We start from the raw sequence: 18,071 nt of genomic DNA, 5'->3' as shown, positions 1-18,071 counted from the left end.
TCCGTCGAGAATGTCAATCTTATCGGTGAACAGAATCACACGAATATACAATGTTCAATTTCCTTAATTTTCAATACTCCTTTTAAACAATTATCTCCATAATACATACGCAAATAAAAGCAAGGCGTCTCGTTACGACAATTCAATGTCACATATACAAGGAGATCGAAGAAGAAAGATAGAAGAGAAAGAGAAGAGGGTTTTAACAGTTCGTGGTGGCGATGAAAAAGTACCTCGGATGTGTTCTCCATGTGTTTCGCCACGTGTTCCGCCAGCTATGGACAAACATCTCGTGTACAGTAAGATCGCGATGACCTGACGGACATTTCAAACTCGTCCTCAACATCGTTCGATCCTCGTTCAACCTGGCCTTCAGGTCACTGCGATTCGCTTATTTATAGGGTGTCCCTGGTCGATCCTTTTCTTTAATTTCTTGTCACACGATAGAAACGTTTAAACACTCTCGACTAACCCTTATGTCAATAACCTGGCAAATTCCCGGTGAAAGATTTTCATATCCAGATCGTTGCTGTTTCGGAGATTTGTTAACTTCTGTAAGAGTATGGTCGAGCGAATGTAGGGACTCGGGCTGGTTTATGACCCGCAGACGGAGAAACCCGGTCCCAACGCCTTGACACCCCCACGCGCTAAGGGCTGGGCCAGGTAAGGACCCAGCCACGTGCTCGCGCGACGCTGACTTTGCTGGGTAGAAACCCCCAACTTGTGCCAGGGTTTCCCGGGGGCGAGAGAGGGGCGTCAAGGCTCGTATATAAGGTCGCGTTAAATAAGAACGCGGAGAATTGTATTAGAACTATTGAGGATCTTTAATTAGCGAATTGACTCAATCGACTGCAGAGAAAAAAAAATGTTTATTGATAGAAATGATTTGTTATATACTCGGCATCGCCCCACGGTCAGCGGACCCATGGCTCTTATGGCCTGGGCCTACGTTAAGCAGAGAAACTTGCAGTAGGAAAGTAAAAAAATTCAAAATATAATCTATTCTCAATAAGAAAGAATTAGGAAGCGTGTAGTTGGTAAGGACGGACCAGAAAAGAATGAGGCGTCAACGACAGACGGATTAATAAATATAGTTTTCAACATTAGTTTTAAATAATCCTGACGAATATTATTTAGACGAAACAGCCCTTGCACTTCAAATTTAGAATTTAGAATATAGAATTTTGCTATCCGTGTTTGCTTCGAATTTAGAATTTCGTTGCCAGAAAGCTACCAAAATTGGACGATAAAGTAGACGAAAATTGTCGCTATTGGCATAAGGGTTAAACTAACATTGAACTTTTACTATTTCTTTTTTTTCAGTGATTTGTTTCACGGAACACCCTATATATAAAGAGTAATATGTTTTGTAGTTATTTCGATGCAAGGACGTCGACCGAATTCGCAGATGATGAAAGGAAAAATAATCGTGATAATACATATTGCAAAAATAATTAACGATTCAGTTTGAATTTCTTATCTTTAACGTTACTATGCACATTCTCTTCTAATTTCTAAGTGTTTGTCCTATTTGAATTTGAAACGAATTTTTTCTTTTCCTCCTTTTTCAACAAGAATGATTCGATACGCGTTTCTTTTCTTGCTTCGTATGGGAAATTTGAGAGAAAAAACACGATCGACGTCTTGTATAAAGCATAAAGCCAAACATAGCACATCCAGCTTCACGAAACAGTGAAATAAAATATATAGTCATGTGTCGTAATGATTGTGTGCTTCGTTCATTTTTCAGATTGTCGGAAGGATTACTTTTTCACGCGCGGATTGCTTACCAGCTTGTCCAATTGTTTATACACCGCCGAGAAATATGGCACGCCGTTCGTACTGGAACACAATATTTCATCTATCGTATCGTAAACAAACGTATATAACATTGTTTTTGCCTGAGTATAAGCAGCACAGGCAAAACATGGATTATTTCCTTGTACAATAACAACAATCGAACAGTCTCATTTTTCACTTTGTCGAGAATATTTATGTTTTGAAATTCAATATCCTACGTTGCGTTAATAACTTCGTGTTTTCGTAGTCAGACTTGAAATATCAGAGCGAAGAATTTTTCGTAACAGGAACGTCGGAGAAGAAGTTTCTTCTTCGTTACGAAAAGTTAGTTTCGATATAAAAATTTTCTTCACGTATTACAGAACAAAGTTGTCAAATTTTACGTTCCATTATGAAATATTCAAGGAAAATGAATTTTTTTCTTAAGTAAGAGTAGATATTAAATGTTTACACTCGAAATATTAGAGCGAAGAATGCCAGAAGAGTCATTTCTTCCTCGTTATAAAAAGTTACTTTTAAAATAGAAATTTTGTTTGCGGCAAGTATTATTTCAACGAAGTTACAAAACTCTACTTTCCATTTCTAAGTATTCAAAGGAAAATGAATTTTTTTCTTGGACGAATATCAGAAATTTTTACGTTTTTACGTTTTTCAAAGTTTCAGTTAAAGGGCAAATTCACGAGTTCAACGTTCATCGATCTCGTAAACTGAAGTTCGAACTTCAGTTCGGAAAGTTCACGGTGCTCACCTTTCGAAGAGGCTGTTGTAATAAGTGAGTCCTTGCTCCAAGTCTACCAGTAACGCAGTTACCAAGTTCGTGAAGTCTTGCAGGACTTTATCTGCATCCTGATCAGGCTCTTTATCGTAACACATTGTCTGCTGCCTCGTGTCCTCGTACCTGAACGTAGGGAACGAGTACCGTTGATTACAAGTGGAAACTTAAACAAAGGAAAAAAGTCAAATCGTGCACCGACCATTCGAGAGTTCCTTTCCTCAAGGCGGTTATTATTTCCCCGCGAATTTCCTTGTTGAACGGGCAACACGCTCGGAAAGCCTTCATATTTGACAGCAGTCCTAAACATCTGCAGAAAAGTTTCAGGATAAAGGCATTTTCTTAAATATTCTTACGTGCAAGAATGAAATTTAATTGAAATTGAAATACTTCTCATTCTGTCGTAAGCTTAAGAGATTGTTAACATTAATTCGTTCATCAAATCGTTATTTCAGAGTGCCTATTTACTAATTTTAATATTAATTACATACATCAAAAGTTCTACCAAAAAATGTGACGAACTTTAATAGTTTACTTCAATTTATTTTCCGTAAAAATTCAGAATTATCTTCTATGAACATTATTATTCTCGTTATTTCATAAAGATTAGCTGTGAAACACTTGTACTTTCCAATTCTAATGTTAAAATTAAAAAAGGAAGAGCGAAATCGCATTGAAAATAGCATGAATTTAACTCAAAATACCGTGGCTGTGTATTATCACAGAGAAATAAGAGTAACAGTATAAGAAGCAGAAAATCTTGCCCTTTAAAATGGTTTTTGTTTCATGTCGATACGAGTGTTCGTTCCGGAGATATCGTTGTTCAAAGCGAACCCTGTTTTTCGCTGTTTACTCTCTCTGTCCTTCTCGCACAATCGGACCTCTCGCTCTTACGCGCGGTCACTGACCTTTCTCAAGCCCGCCACGTGTGCGCTAGCCAGCAAGTGTTGAATCAGCGTTTTTTTTTACTATTTCTAGTAGCGACGTACGCATTTCCGTGAAAAAAGTGGGTCAGCGTATTTCTCAGAATTCGCAGCCCATTCTGTAGTCCTCGTGTTTTCAATGGCACGATTTAAACTCTCATATCTCGGGAACTAATTGCGGTATCGTGGTGAAACAAAGTTTGCCGTAAAGGGCATGCTTTCCGCTATCTTCTCGAGCGATTAACACGGAAAATTTTACAATCTTTCGAGTGCTAATTTCTGTTTGAAAATTATCGTGTTTCTCGGCGAGGAAAGTTGTTATATTTTCTCTAAATGAAAAATTTCTTTTTGTTCAACATCCAGTGAATTTCGATATCAATCTGTCGAATTCTGGTTAGTTGAATTTTCGTTGTATTTCAACGTTAAATTTACAGTTTCATAATATTAAAGAATCTAACGTTCCTATGACATAATTTTTATTCAAAATAATGATACTGCACTATTTGAAAAATCGTTTCCAAGTGAAATACATAAAAATACTTAATACTGTAGAATTGAACAAACGAGGCTACAATAATTCACCGATTTACCGATGAATGACAAAGATACTTCGCCGCATCTAACTCAGTAACAAATTAACGTTCCTGTGACCCAAGTTGCATATAAAAACTGTTGAATGCATAAAAATTTTATTGTTCTCTTACAACGAAACATAAAGTACGCACCTAAGGAGATAATCCAGCTTCGAGATCGACGCTCGATGCAAAGGTGGAAAGAGCACTCGATGCTGTCGTACTCTTTTCAACGTTACGTCGAGAAACTCGTTGAACGATTCGGCCAGACATTGTTCCTCGTCTCGAGAAAGCGTGTCCGTGTGCCATAAATTGTCCAGCTCCTAAAAATCGACACATTCGAACATGTTGGAAGGGAGAAAGGCAGTTTTTTCAGATAATAACAACAACATCGGCGAAATGTTCTAGAAATTAGAACGAACCTGAAGAAGACGATGAAGGATTCTTGGATCGCATGCTGATTGCCTGGATGTTGCCACCCACTTAACTAGCGCTTGTTGCAGCTCCGTGACATCACCTTGGACGGCGTGTTGATGAAGAATCGTTAGTGCCGTTTGTGGCAATTCTCCCGTGAAGTCTTCCTAAATGACGCAAGATGAAACACGTCGTTACATACCGAATAATTCTATTATACTACGAGGGAGAAACGAAACGAGAGCATTTCGAACGTGAATTTTTCGCAAGCAATTAAATTCGGTAATTGGATGTAAATGAATGGGATTTAAAATTAATTTGAAATTTATATTTCATGGAAAACAGAGATGTATTTTAGTTTGGTGAAAGAGAAATTACGTTTGAGAGGCTTCTTGTGTGAGAATTGATTGATTTACAGATATCATCTACATCGATGATACATACCCCTTGTTTGTTCATTTCATGATTGAGAAACACGGTGTAAAGCCTCTCTTGTTGCCTGAGCTCTCCCCAGTTGTCTTCTTCGGACGTTCCCGTGTCTTCTCTCGTTGATAGCCACAGCTTTAATCTAATTCTACCCTGAATAGTACTTCGTTGCGTTCTGGCCTCTAGTTTGTACCATCGATCCAGTCCGGTGCTTGGAATATCCTGGCAACAAACGATCCTTTCTTGTTGTATATCAAAATATCACGCAGAGAAAGCTGCAATCTGACAGTCGTAGCGAATAGATATCGTGCTGCTAAATTTATCCCAACGTATGACCAAAATTACAGTGTTCAACTAAAAGTTATTTCGGACTTTTGAAATTGTAAAGCTGCCGACATGAAAGATAATTTCGAACTATTCGTATTACACAATAAAGAATTCGCGAAACTTTCTGGAATACAGTTGCGAGATCCGTAGATATCCAAATAATTGGAACTACTAGAAAATTGCAACGCATACGTAATTAATTTTGTAATTGCGAAGAAGTGTTCACGATGAACAGAAGAACATCGTCGAATTTATTAAGCGAATCGACGAGATACCTGAAGGGGAATATTCACGCAGCCAAGAAAGTCATCCTGTCCTCCAGATCTCGCGCTCTGCGCGATCTGCTTGAAGAATCTTCCGAGCCCTTTTACGCCGCGCACTTCATTCAGCTTGCTCACTGCGTCGAATACCGAGGATTCGTCGTCGTGGTCCCTGAAACTATGTCTGTCAGGGCAACACAAACACTTCCGGCAGGAAGAAACACGGATTTTCAAAGTGAACGAAAACGTCCGTAGGCAGTGATCGATATCTTTTGTATACTCGATGAAGTTTGCCAAAGGTAAATGGTCAATTTTAATAAATTACTGGTGCATCGTTTATGCTTGTAGAATAGGCACCCCTCAGATATCAGTGTAGCGGTAAGGGTAACCGATATTTGAGGTATAATTTTAAAGAGAATTAAAAAACATTTATCTTTTTTTATGTCCTCGGAGTAATCGATATTTCAGGTAGAATTTTAACGAAAATTAAATAAAATATCTCCTCTTCACCCTCTCACTCGTTCTTTCCTCCTCACACTCTCCCTCGATCTCTTTCTTTCTCTCCTCCTCATCCTCGTTCTGTCTCCTCTCTTTCTCTCTTTCTATCCTCCCTCTAGTTTTCTCTCTCTTCTCCTCACCCTCTCCCTCGTTCTCTCTTCTACTCTCTTTCTCTATCTTTCTCCTCACCCTCGTTCTGTCTCCTCCCTTTCTCTCTCTCTTTCTCACCCTCCCACTATCTTTCTCTCTCTTCTTTCTCCTCACCCTCGTTCTGTCTCCTCCCTTTCTCTCTCTCTTTCTCACCCTCCCACTATCTCTCTCTCTCTCTTTCTCACCCTCTCACTATCTTTCTCTCTCCCTTTCTCTCCCTCTCACTATCTTTCCCTCTCTCTTTCTCACCCTCCCACTATCTTTCTCTCTCTCTTTCTCACCCTCTCACTATCTTTCTCTCTCTTTCTCACCCTCTCACTACCTTTCTCTCTCTCTTTCTCACCCTCTCACTATTTTTCTCTCTCTTTTTCTCACCCTCTCACTATCTTTCTCTCTCTCTTTTTCACCCTCCCACTATCTTTCTCTCTCTCTTTCTCACCCTCTCATTATCTTTCTCTCTCTCTTTCTCACCCTCCCACTATCTTTCTCTCTCTCTTTCTCACCCTCTCACTATCTTTCTCTCTATGTATGTATCTATTTATCTCTCTATCCATCTCTTTGTCTCACTGTTTCTCTGTCTCTGTCTCTCTGTCTCTATTTATCTATCTATCTGTGTACCTATCTACGTATCTCTCTCTCTCTCTCGCTTTTGCACCAATCCTCAAGAAACCAATACATCAAAAAAGGTAGTCTTCACGACCACAAGCGCTTCATTCTATATATCACAGGAAACTATCAGGGACACACACAGTGGCATATCACGTTAAACGATAGCACTCACCATATGTCCAGGTGCAGGATGTCCGTGTTAATGTCGTCGATATCGCTGGAAAGGAGAAATACGGAAACGTTAAGGTTTATCGCAGACAGCGGAGTGGTCTGATTGCAATTTCACGTAACGCGTATCCGATCGCTTATTCGTCGGCATAGAAAACGGAAGTGAACGGAGAGAGGAGGCAAACCGTGGTCCCCTCCCGCCGGAACACTTGGGGCTGCTTACAAACGAAACTTCTCGTTCCATCGCGGGCTCAGCGTGTGCGGCTTCACCGTGGTCGCGCGTATAAACTTCGCCGGCACAGCACCGCTCAACGATTCTCGATGCTCGCGTCTGCTCGTGTGCTCCTTGCGCTTGAACGACAACCTGAAACTGATTTCGAACGGCTACAATAACTTTCACGACCCTCTCGTGCGTTTCGCTGCCTCCTTTCTGGCTACGCAGCTTACGGGAATTGTAGTTTCAGTGCTTTCGTTTCACTGCAAAGTAAGATTTACCCTTGTGAAGGGGGTTCGTGTGTCTTTTAATCTGCTACGAGTGATGTGATCGATCGAATGCTATACTCTGAGAAGATTCAAATCTTTTCTTCTTGTTGCAATTTTTTCCGATTTTTTAAATAGGATTTCGAAGATTTTACCGAGGAAACTTGTGTGTAGAATCTCGAATACTTCCTTCGCAATTAAAGAATTTGCTTTGTGACAGTGAGTTTGTGATTTGTGGAGTATATCACTAAGTTGTATAGGTAGTTGGGTTTCATTTTTATTCCTAAAATTGCTCGTCTAACATGATTGGTTTTAGTCTTAAATAACGAGCAAAGGAATTCTCAGGTGAAGGACATAGTTGAGTAGTACAGAAAGATATTCAGGCTAAGTTTGTAATTTTCTTTCGTTCACAAATTTTTGAAAATATTTGAACAATCATTGAAAATTATTTACACGAAGAATATTCGACATTTCAACATTTTTTCAACAAATACGAATCTTCTCAAGTATCCCAATTAACATAATTCTCAATCTTCATGAAACGCTTTCAAAAATGTGTCTCATAAATATTGCAAAAACACCAAGAATGATATCATTCATACAAACGATATTTAACATACTTAATATACACTCACTAAACCAATTTCCCCCAAAAAACACTCGAATCCCAACTACCAACTTGACAATCCCAATCACTTGTGAAAATTCCCCGTTAAATCCTAATCTAATTTGAACTTCACAAAAATAATGTTCCTCACAGTTTCTCCAGTCGCTTCTTAGCCATCTTCTCCACGTTCGGCATGACTGTGCTCTGCCGCTCGATCTTTTAACCAACAACAAGCACATGGTTCTGAACGATTCTCGTTTTGCGCGTCGTCGCGACGCCACTGTGAATTAATCGGCCGGTGTGGCTTCGCTAGGAGACAATACCGACGTGATAGAGACGCGCGACTCTCAATGCACCGCGGCCTTATTCTGCCGTGAACGGTCGCGGACAGAACTTGTCGCATCCGGCAACCGCTCGTTGTTATCGCGGCTCATTGTGAGAATGTCACTTCACTGGCCGTGCGTCTACCTCCAGCCAGCTCCTTCGGCTGATCGAACGAATTCTTTCTCGCTGGATTAATCAATCGTTCGCGACATTTTTTTCTGCTAAAATGAAAGGAACTGTCGATGCTACTGGAGATGATTCAGAGTGATTTAGGCAGCGTTGGAATTTTACTTTGAGCGGATGAATAAGGAAAAAGTGAAGGTTTGATTAATCAATCCTTCACAAATGTTTTTTCATTGGAATGAAAAGAAGTGTCGATGGTAGTAGACATGATTTAGAGTGATTTAGGCAGCGTTGGAATTTAGTTTGAGCGAATGAATGAGGAAATGTCAGGTCCTGATTAATCAATCCTTCACAAAATTGTTCCATTGGAATGAAAAGAAGTATCGGTATTACTAAATATGATTTAGAGTGATTTAGGCAGCGTTGGAATTTAGTTTGAGCGAATGAATGAGAAAATGTCAGGTCCTGATTAATCAATCCTTCACAAAATTGTTCCATTGGAATGAAAAGAAGCGTCGGTATTACTAAATATGATTTAGAGTAATTTAGGCAGCGTTGGAATTTTACTTTGAGCGGATGAATAAGGAAAAAGTAAAGGTTTGATTAATCGATCCTTCACAAATGTTTTTTCATTGGTATGAAAATAAGTGTCGATGGTAGTAGACATGATTTAGAGTGATTTAGGCAGCGTTGGAATTTTAGTTTGAGCGAATGAATGAGAAAATGTCAGGTCCTGATTAATCAATCCTTCACGAAATTTTTTCTACTGGAACGAAAAGAAGTGTCGGTGTTAGTAAACATGATTTAGAGTGATTTAGGCAGTGTTGGAATTTCAGTTCGAGCGAATGAATAAGAAGGAAGTCAATTTTAATAAATCAACCCTTCGCAAAATTGTTTCTTCTCAAACAAAAAGAACTGTCGATCTTAGTAAAGATTATTTAGAGTGATTTAGGCAGCGTCGGAGTTTTATTTTCGACGGAAGAACGAGGTAGCAGAAGGTTTGAATTTCATCGAGGGATGAATATTGGTTTAGATTTATATAGTACCTTCCGACGGGTTCGATCAATCGTCCAGAAAATGTTTTTACGTTAAAGGAGGATTTTATTTCGGGTAGAAAAACGAAGAGGGTGAAGTTTGATTGGTCGAAAGAGAAATATTGATTTAGGTTTCACCGCGGTGTATTTCGTTTCAAGTAATTTATGACGCACTGAATTCTTAGCGTGAGTGTCTAGTAGCCTTAACCTTTATTAAATTTAAATTCGCAAGTTTATCTCTCTTCACGTTCGATCTTTTATGGGATATTAAATTGTGTACCTGTGGTTTTTCTTATTTATTAAATTGTTTCTCAACGTGTACGTAAGTTCCCTTGTATATTCGATATAATTTGAATTGCAAATATTAATGCGGTAATCAGCTCTGCTGTTTACAGACTTCAAACTATATTTCACTTAACTACATATAGGTATCTCTAGTTCTACCAAGAAAAACTGAACCTTCGAATTGTTCGTGAGTACATAGAATTTTATTCGGTCATCGTTACATACAGCTAAACGAAGATACATGGATCGAACTATTAATTTTTGTTTAACGCTGCCAAGTTTCGGCTTGGAACAATTCATTCTCAAATTCTACTTGCCTCTACGAAACGAGAAACACCCTATATTTTCTAATCTTCTAATTCTAATCGAACCGTCAGTGTTCTATATACCGAAAGGTTAGTATTATTAACTACATGTACTAATAGAAACATAATTTACGATATTCAACTCTAACAATTATGAGACAAAGTTTGGAATTAAACGTCGACCGTATTTTACAGTGTCAATATTTTTAGCTTCAGCAATTTGAAAATAAAATTTCCTTTTAATATTGAACATAATCAATTTTACATCGATAAAAAGAATTTATTATTTTCAATTCTAACGTTTGTAAAATAGAAGATTCGAATTAAACATCGGCCATATTCGACAGAGTAAATATTTTTAGCTGCAATAATTTGGAAATAAAATATTGAACAAAAGCAACTATGTGTTAATAAAACAAAATAATTTTCAATTACAGCAATTACAAGATAAATTTTAGAATTAAAAATCGACCATACTTTATAAAGTCGATATTTTTAGTTTCAACAATTTCAAAACTAAATTTCTCTCTAATATTGAACACCACCGACTGCACACCGTTAAAACAAATTTCAACTTGAATAATAATTGGCGGATACAGTTTCCAATTAAGCATCGGCCAAGTTGAGGTATAACACGACGAAAAGAGGAAATTCGCGATATTCTACAGTTTGAAATACACACGAGTGATCTCGTTGATCGTTTAACCGGATATGTTCGTCGCATTGACTTACCTATGGTGTTTCCGTAATTTCTCATGATGAGAATTCTCGGTTTCACCGCCGTCAGAAAGGGCACGCGTCGCTTGTCTCGGTGACGCAGGCGGCGTATGGGGCGAGTGCGCCGTTAAATTCGTCTGCGGGCTTAACGGTGCTCCTGTATTACCCGGTTGAATTCCCAGCATGCAGTAGGGATCGCTGAATCCTGACGAAAATATACCTAATTTCGTTCAGGGTAACAATTCTCGTAATTGGAGAGGGGTGCCAGATTTCAGCGGAAAAAAATGCGCAATTCAAATGATTTAACCCTTTCACTGCTGTTTACTATCGCTCTGAGAATTTTCTCGCGCTGTGCCTTTTGTTTCTATAGACGTTTCGAATATTTTCTCGCACTGTGCTTTTTATGTCTATTGGCGCTTTGGAAATTTTCTTGCACTGTGCTTTTTGCCACACTTTCACCCTAATTTAACCCCTGATTCTTGTTCTTTGCGCACTTCCACCTTAATTTTTAAAAGGATACATTTTGGTTTACTTTTGTGTCAATTTGATTGAATTCGATTAAATTTTGATTTAAATTTTACTTTCATCGGTATGAAATTTTAAAGAAACGTTAAAACCCCGAAACGGAGGATTTCTTTCGCCGAAAAGTCTGCCGCAGTAAAAGGGTCAAGGGTCAGCAATTAAAGGTTCCATGCCACAGCGTTGTAAGTGTTAAATTTTCAAAAATTAGGAGAACAATTTTTCATGCTTTTAAAAATCGTTTCGTACTCGTAATTGCTCAAAATACTCATTTCAACGTTTCGTTTATACGTTACACAGAGTATTAAATTCTTTCAACATTTTTTTTAAATCAAAATATTTGTCGTTAGTGGTATGATATGACATTGCTAAGTAAGTTGAGCTGTACTACCGAACTTCGTACCACGTTTTGTGTCACCGGTGTATACGAGTTTGATCTTTTTCCGAATGTTCCTTGAACTCGTTTCAGCTTTTTCAGATAGACACTTCACAGAGAGAACTTGAGAGAAAGAGGCGATATTTTTTGTCATAAGATACTAAGACACGTTTTATCTTCAGAGGACTCTATTTTTAGAATTTCTGCTATAACATTCCCGCAACTTCGCGCGATGGAGACAAGATGAGCGAACTGATACAATATATAATTCAGCATCGAACAAGTTTCGTGTCATAATGGCAAATTTTAACTTCGATTAAATAGTTCAATCTTATCATTTCACTTGTTGATATATTAAAAATAGAATTATTCACAATCCATAGATTCGTGCAATGTTGTACAGAATTATTCTTCGAAAATAAGAGAAACAAACATTTCTTTCGAGCGACTGAAGCATAGAAGGTGCGTTTAATTCCGGGAATGTGATGCATCATCACGTGAAATCGATCATTTACAGCGACCGAGATAGATTAAACGCGAAACTGTCTTCTCAATTATTTAATCCGTCATCGCGCGCTCTGCGAAGGGTCTGAAATATTGAAAAGAGCCGGCCAAGGGTTGAAAGATGCATCGGTTTTCACCGTGTACCCGTCACAATTTATGACACCGGCGACTCCTGTGGTATTATGCATGCATGTAATACAGTGGAAAATTCGTTTGCGTTTCGATCGACTCGTTAAACTTGTATGGTCGTTTCGTGTAGCTGCATAATTAAACGTGAAACGCGTTAAACAAACGCTTACCGTTCGCATCCTTCGCCTCGAGTCCCTCTGCTTCGACCACAACCACGCTAAGGACAACTATGGGAGGCTGAAATGTACGAGAATTACAGGAGATCAAATATTTGTTATTCTCGGTTTATTATCGTTGAGGTTTTCCGGTGTAAATCGTGTTTTTACGGAGAGAGCAGATATTCTGACGTTTTGTAAACATTGCAGGAGGTACACGTTATCGTGTGTTATCAGCGTGGAATACTTTACACCTGAAAGTCTTAATAATAATAATAACTTTGGTTCGGGCTGTGAAATCTTTAAATCTGTAATTCTCTGTTTATCCGGAAAACTGAAAATTCCGTGAAATCTTTAATCTTTTATTCCCTATTTATCCGAGAAAATGAAAATTGGTTTAATGAACGCTCTGTGCATAGTCAAGGAGTGAAATTGACGAGAATAATTTTACAGTAGTAGAGAAAATGAATAAATTGTAATAAATTTTCATCGAACACAGAGTAATCGGTAATATTTTCATTGGTAAGTTAATTTTCAATTCCACGTAAATTTATCGTAGAATATTCTTTGGCTCTCTTTCCGTGTATATTTAAAAAAATGATATTTATAGTGGAATATAAGGAGGAAATTTTCATTCTTTTGACTGCTAGAAAATTGATTTTATCGTAAAGGAATTGCGGAACAAACGAAGCCGCGTTATTTGACGATGATATCGAGGACAAGGAAATAATTGTCGCAGCGGGGTTTCTAATTAATTTGTTTCATTTGACTTGAACGTGCTTCGTTTCGTCAGTCAAGAGTGAAATCGTTTTACAGAGATTCGTTCTTTGTCGGCTCCGCTGGAAAGAATCAAACCGGCTGCAATCATCGTCCTCCCTTTTCAACAAATTGTTTACCTCACAACGCAATGATAGCAATTGTGATTCCCACCGTGTTCCTTTTTAAATAATCATTTATGTTTCAGGAAACTTCGTGTTAAGCACTCGGGTACTAATTTCCGCGTACTTCGAGTATTGCACTAGGTGCCGTCTGAAGATTGAATGTATTGCGTTGAGAGTCTGACGGAATCCTTAGGATTCCTGATGTAACTGCTGGTCTGTGTACTAACACTCTCTGGTCTTAAGCTAAGTAGGCCTTCTTATCCAGTCGTCCCTTCTCCAAATCTTCTAAAATTTGAAGAAGGGACGCGAAGGGAGGTTCTTAAAATTACTAAGTGACCAACCCCGTATCACCCCCTTCCATTGCGCCCGGAGCGCGTCACGTCCTTGGAGCGGGGGTGACGAAGCTGGTCCTTGTTGGGTGAAGCCGATTATATAGCAAATAATTCTTTATTTGCAACACAGTTTTTTATGTAACAGGTCAGGTACCGAGAGGCCTCGGTACTTACATCGGTTCCGAAGACCCTTTGGGGGTGACTTTATGATACCTTGCCTTACTGACTGAACAATACCCTATTCTTTAATATTTGAGAAATTCTACATGCCGCATGTTGGCTGCAAACCGGTCTGCTAAATTAAAAGTAACGGTTTGCTGAACTAGAAATCACGTATCATGAAATCGTCCCCTTGCTGTCCTAACACTTTGTGACAAAGGTGAAACGGAATTTTCCTTCATTCGACAAGTTTTTTTGTTTAATAAACACGTACTACCGTTTTCATTGTAAGTGTAATTTTCGCGTAATGTTATTTTTTTAGAATGGTCCGCGTAATTAGCGTGTTTCATTCGTCCACCGTTTATTTCATTATGCTAATTACAAGAATGATACAGACACATAATGCACAACGTTTATATATTACATTAGGAAATTGCTGGAAAGTGTAATCGTTGAATATTTGATACCTGTGTTTTGATAAAATTCTAAAATGTATTTTCTTCTCCTCTCGTCTATTTTTTTTTTATAAGTTTTCAAAATTGCACTGCAACGTGGTGCATAATGAAGTAATGGAAGATGAAAGAAGTAACTTTCTCTCGGATATAGTGCTCAAACATTGCCAGTATCGTGTAATATTAAATCATAAGAACCTCTTTTTGGCCTTTTCCAAGGTGAACGAAGAAAAAGAAAAATTGCTCTTTTGCGCTCTTCTTTTAAAATCCAGTACTTATGACAGTTACGAAAATTATCATAAAATATATATTTTCCTTGGATAACTACGCTCAACTTTTGTCAGTATTCAAATATTTTTCGTGGATAACTAATTGCGCAGTTTTATTTTAATCAATAAATTAAATAGTAGTTTTATTAATCGTAAGATACAATACCCGATACCGGTATTCGTACTGGTCTAAAACTATTTCCGCACCTATTCTTATAGGTATGTATCTCCTGTCGCTATCAGGGCCGAACGAATCAGGAATCGCGTTAATTGTGATTGGCTGAAGTTAGTAAATAGACAATAAACACAAGTACGTTAACTGAAAAGGGGAGAGTCTGTCTTATAAGAACCGAGCCTACGTGCCAGGCACTCTTTGTTGACACACTCTCTCTCTCCCTCTCAGTCATTCTCATTCTACAATAGTAAACACAACTTTTGTCAGTATCTTAAAGTTAAATCATAAGAAATTCCATTTCTTATTTCACGAGAAATTTGTAAATAGAAGAAGTATCTTTTTTGCAATGATTCCATACAATGCTCAACCTTTGTCAGTATCAAAATTAGATCACGAAAAATTCCATTTCTTATTTCACGAGAAATGAATTAATAGGAAAAGTATTTTCTATGCAATGCTCAACCTTTGTCAGTATCAAAATTAGATCACGAAAAATTCCATTTCTTATTTCACGAGAAATTTGTAAATAGAAGAAGTATCTTTTTTGCAATGATTCCATACAATGCTCAACTTCTGTCAGTATCTTAAAATTGAATAACACAAAATTCGATTACTTATTTCGCGAGAAATTAATAAATAGGAAAAGTATCTTCTATGCAATGCTCAACCTTAGTCAGTATCAAAATTAAGTCACGAAAAATTCCATTTCTTATTTCACACGAAATTATTAAATAGGAAAGGTATCTCTTTTGCAATGATTCCATACAATGCTCAACCTTTGTCAGTATCAAAATTAAATTACGAAAAATTCCATTTTTTATTTCACGAGAAATGAATTAATAGGAAAAGTATTTTCTATGCAATGCTCAACCTTTGTCAGCATCAAAATTAAATCACGAAAAATTCCATTTCTTATTTCACACGAAATTATTAAATAGGAAAGGTATCTCTTTTGCAATGATTCCATACAATGTTCAACCTTTGTCAGTATCAAAATTACATCACGAAAAATTCCATTTTTTATTTCACGAGAAATGAATTAATAGGAAAAGTATTTTCTATGCAATGCTCAACCTTTGTCAGCATCAAAATTAAATCACGAAAAATTCCATTTCTTATTTCACACGAAATTATTAAATAGGAAAGGTATCTCTTTTGCAATGATTTCATACAATGCTCAACCTTTGTCAGTATCAAAATTACATCACGAAAAATTCCATTTCTTATTTCACGAGAAATGAATTAATAGAAAATTGAAATAACACGAAATTCGATTCTTTATTCCACAATTGATCACAGATTAACAAGTATGAGAAATTAAAGAAATTAAAGAGCAGCAGAAGTGCCTTTCTGACGATGAATCTCAGAAAATAAAAGACAGAAAAATTTGAAAAGTACCTTTTCCTCGGACGCGATGTTCAGATAGCGTCGATGTTGATCCTGTGGAACCCCGAAAGCCTCCTGCGCGTACCTATAAAGATCCTCTTTGTAGTGCGCGTATTGTCCCGTACTTGCTCCGACCGTGTTGGCGATCGTGTAAAGGACTTCTATGTACAACTGTTCCAGCTGAAACAATGTTTTTAAACGCGTATTGTACTCGCCAGTAGAATTTCCGTCCCGTGAAAATCTGCGTTCGAATATTCAGCTATGTTTTTCGTTATCAATTTGACGCGATGTTTCGCACACCGCCCACGTACCTCGAAGGAAACTTTAAAATGAGATTTCTACTTTGATCCTACACGCTGATGAGAATATGTCCGAGCATTAACGTGCAGGAAAGTTACAAACTTCTATTTTCATTTCTCTTTATTTTACTCCTCTTTGTCTTTATGTTTTTGTTTTTTTTTTTTTTGTTATCTGACTCTTTCGCTTCGTTTCTATTCCCTTTGAGACTCTCACCTCGAGGAAAAGTCAAATGGACATTGTGATTTATTATTTAAAAATGGGAAACATACGACTGATGTGCAGCCATGAAATTTCGAGATTTCAGGTAATCTTTGTTTGAGGATTACTCGTAGTATTGTTAATAGAGTTTGTGTTTCTTAACGTAGAAGTAATGCGTGAAAGAAATAAGGTTTTATTGGTGATAAACAATTTACTGTAAATAAGAAAGAATTTATTACGAACGAGAAAGAAATTTTGAGTTCCTGAAAATTACGAAAATTCTTGTTCCAAGGCCTAAAGTGCAACAAAATCAGGCTGTATTAAAATAAATTTTACTTCCAAGCATTATACAAATGCGAATAGTACATTTGGTTTAATTTTTCTCACACAACACGAAACAAGAACAATAAGTAACCAACTCCAACACACCCATACAGGTACACGTATGTATCTGCCACCGTATATTCCGAAAAAAAATCACGAGGCGAGCGGTTGAAGAGGAACTGCGCCATTAAGATAGCTCGAATAAATTTGTACAACATTTTACCCAGCTATTACGTACAGCTGCTCGTTTAACGTTAAACGATAATTACGCCAGATTTTCGTGTAATTTTCCCAACGAAAGATATTTGATATCCCCGAGCGCTACATGTGTACACCGCTACACTTCCGTCCAACTCCATTGAATCATACGTAATAAGTGGAATTCAGCAGAATTTGACCGGATAGTAAGACAGATAGCACCGCGAGAGCTTGCGAAACCTCTCTCTTTCGCGAAAACTTTTCCCTCCGGTCGGTTCTCAATTTGCGTTAATTAGAAACGTTCCACGGTCTGAGTCGCGTACTGCATGCAGATTACCGTTCGAACGAGCTACTTTTGTCCGCTAAATTGTCCCCTTTCCCCGTTCATTTTTACACCGTGTAAGAGGAAAGGTGAGAGTTTAGCAGATAACCGTGCGAAAACGCGTGGAACGTGGTAGATAGATGGGAATTTACGCGAGGAAGTTTGGATTGTCTGACCATTAACGGTTCGTTCTACTGCGGGCTGATAGCACCAGCTCGAGGCGGACAAGCCTTTGAGTTTTACACAGGGTGTCCAGCGTGGAGTTCAATAAACTTGGTATACGTGTTCAACAGGTCATTATGAACAAAATATGTCAGTTGTTCCGTGACAGAGATAAATGTCGTTCATGCTGGTTTCCAGAGAGTGGTTTTCAGTGATGCAGGTAAAGCATTTGTACGACATTCAGTATACATTTTCGAGTTCACGGTGTGCACGATACTTTGTACTGTTTTATATGCAGAATGCAATCATATAATATTCATATACGGCTTTTGCAATAGTATAATTCCTTATCACACTATCTTTTACAATTTCTTTGGAATTTTGAGAGAAACAGATTCTGAACATTGTCAATATTATTTAATTTACAGGCAATGTT

At 37.8% G+C, this 18,071-nt stretch overlaps 1 protein-coding gene across 1 annotated transcript in view; it reads right to left on the bottom strand.

The window, feature by feature from the left end:
• Positions 1-18,071, bottom strand: part of LOC108577076 (BAI1-associated protein 3) — a 79,037-nt gene that overhangs the window by 11,301 nt on the left and 49,665 nt on the right. Inside the window, exons 4-16 of the mRNA XM_017940174.1 lie at positions 16,144-16,311; positions 12,493-12,559; positions 10,810-10,999; positions 7,143-7,289; positions 6,924-6,968; positions 5,510-5,666; positions 4,926-5,129; positions 4,490-4,648; positions 4,221-4,390; positions 2,775-2,882; positions 2,549-2,698; positions 1,791-1,842; positions 234-275 (exon numbers count right to left, since the gene is read on the bottom strand). Coding sequence (XP_017795663.1) covers positions 234-275; positions 1,791-1,842; positions 2,549-2,698; positions 2,775-2,882; positions 4,221-4,390; positions 4,490-4,648; positions 4,926-5,129; positions 5,510-5,666; positions 6,924-6,968; positions 7,143-7,289; positions 10,810-10,999; positions 12,493-12,559; positions 16,144-16,311 — 1,659 coding nt within the window. The remainder of the gene's footprint in view (positions 1-233; positions 276-1,790; positions 1,843-2,548; positions 2,699-2,774; positions 2,883-4,220; positions 4,391-4,489; positions 4,649-4,925; positions 5,130-5,509; positions 5,667-6,923; positions 6,969-7,142; positions 7,290-10,809; positions 11,000-12,492; positions 12,560-16,143; positions 16,312-18,071) is intronic.

This window comes from Habropoda laboriosa, unplaced genomic scaffold (assembly GCF_001263275.1).
Source record: "Habropoda laboriosa isolate 0110345459 unplaced genomic scaffold, ASM126327v1 scaffold486, whole genome shotgun sequence".
NCBI classification, from domain to species: domain Eukaryota; kingdom Metazoa; phylum Arthropoda; class Insecta; order Hymenoptera; family Apidae; genus Habropoda; species Habropoda laboriosa.
Note: the sequence above shows the minus strand (reverse complement) of the source record. Positions and strands in the feature narration are given on the sequence as shown.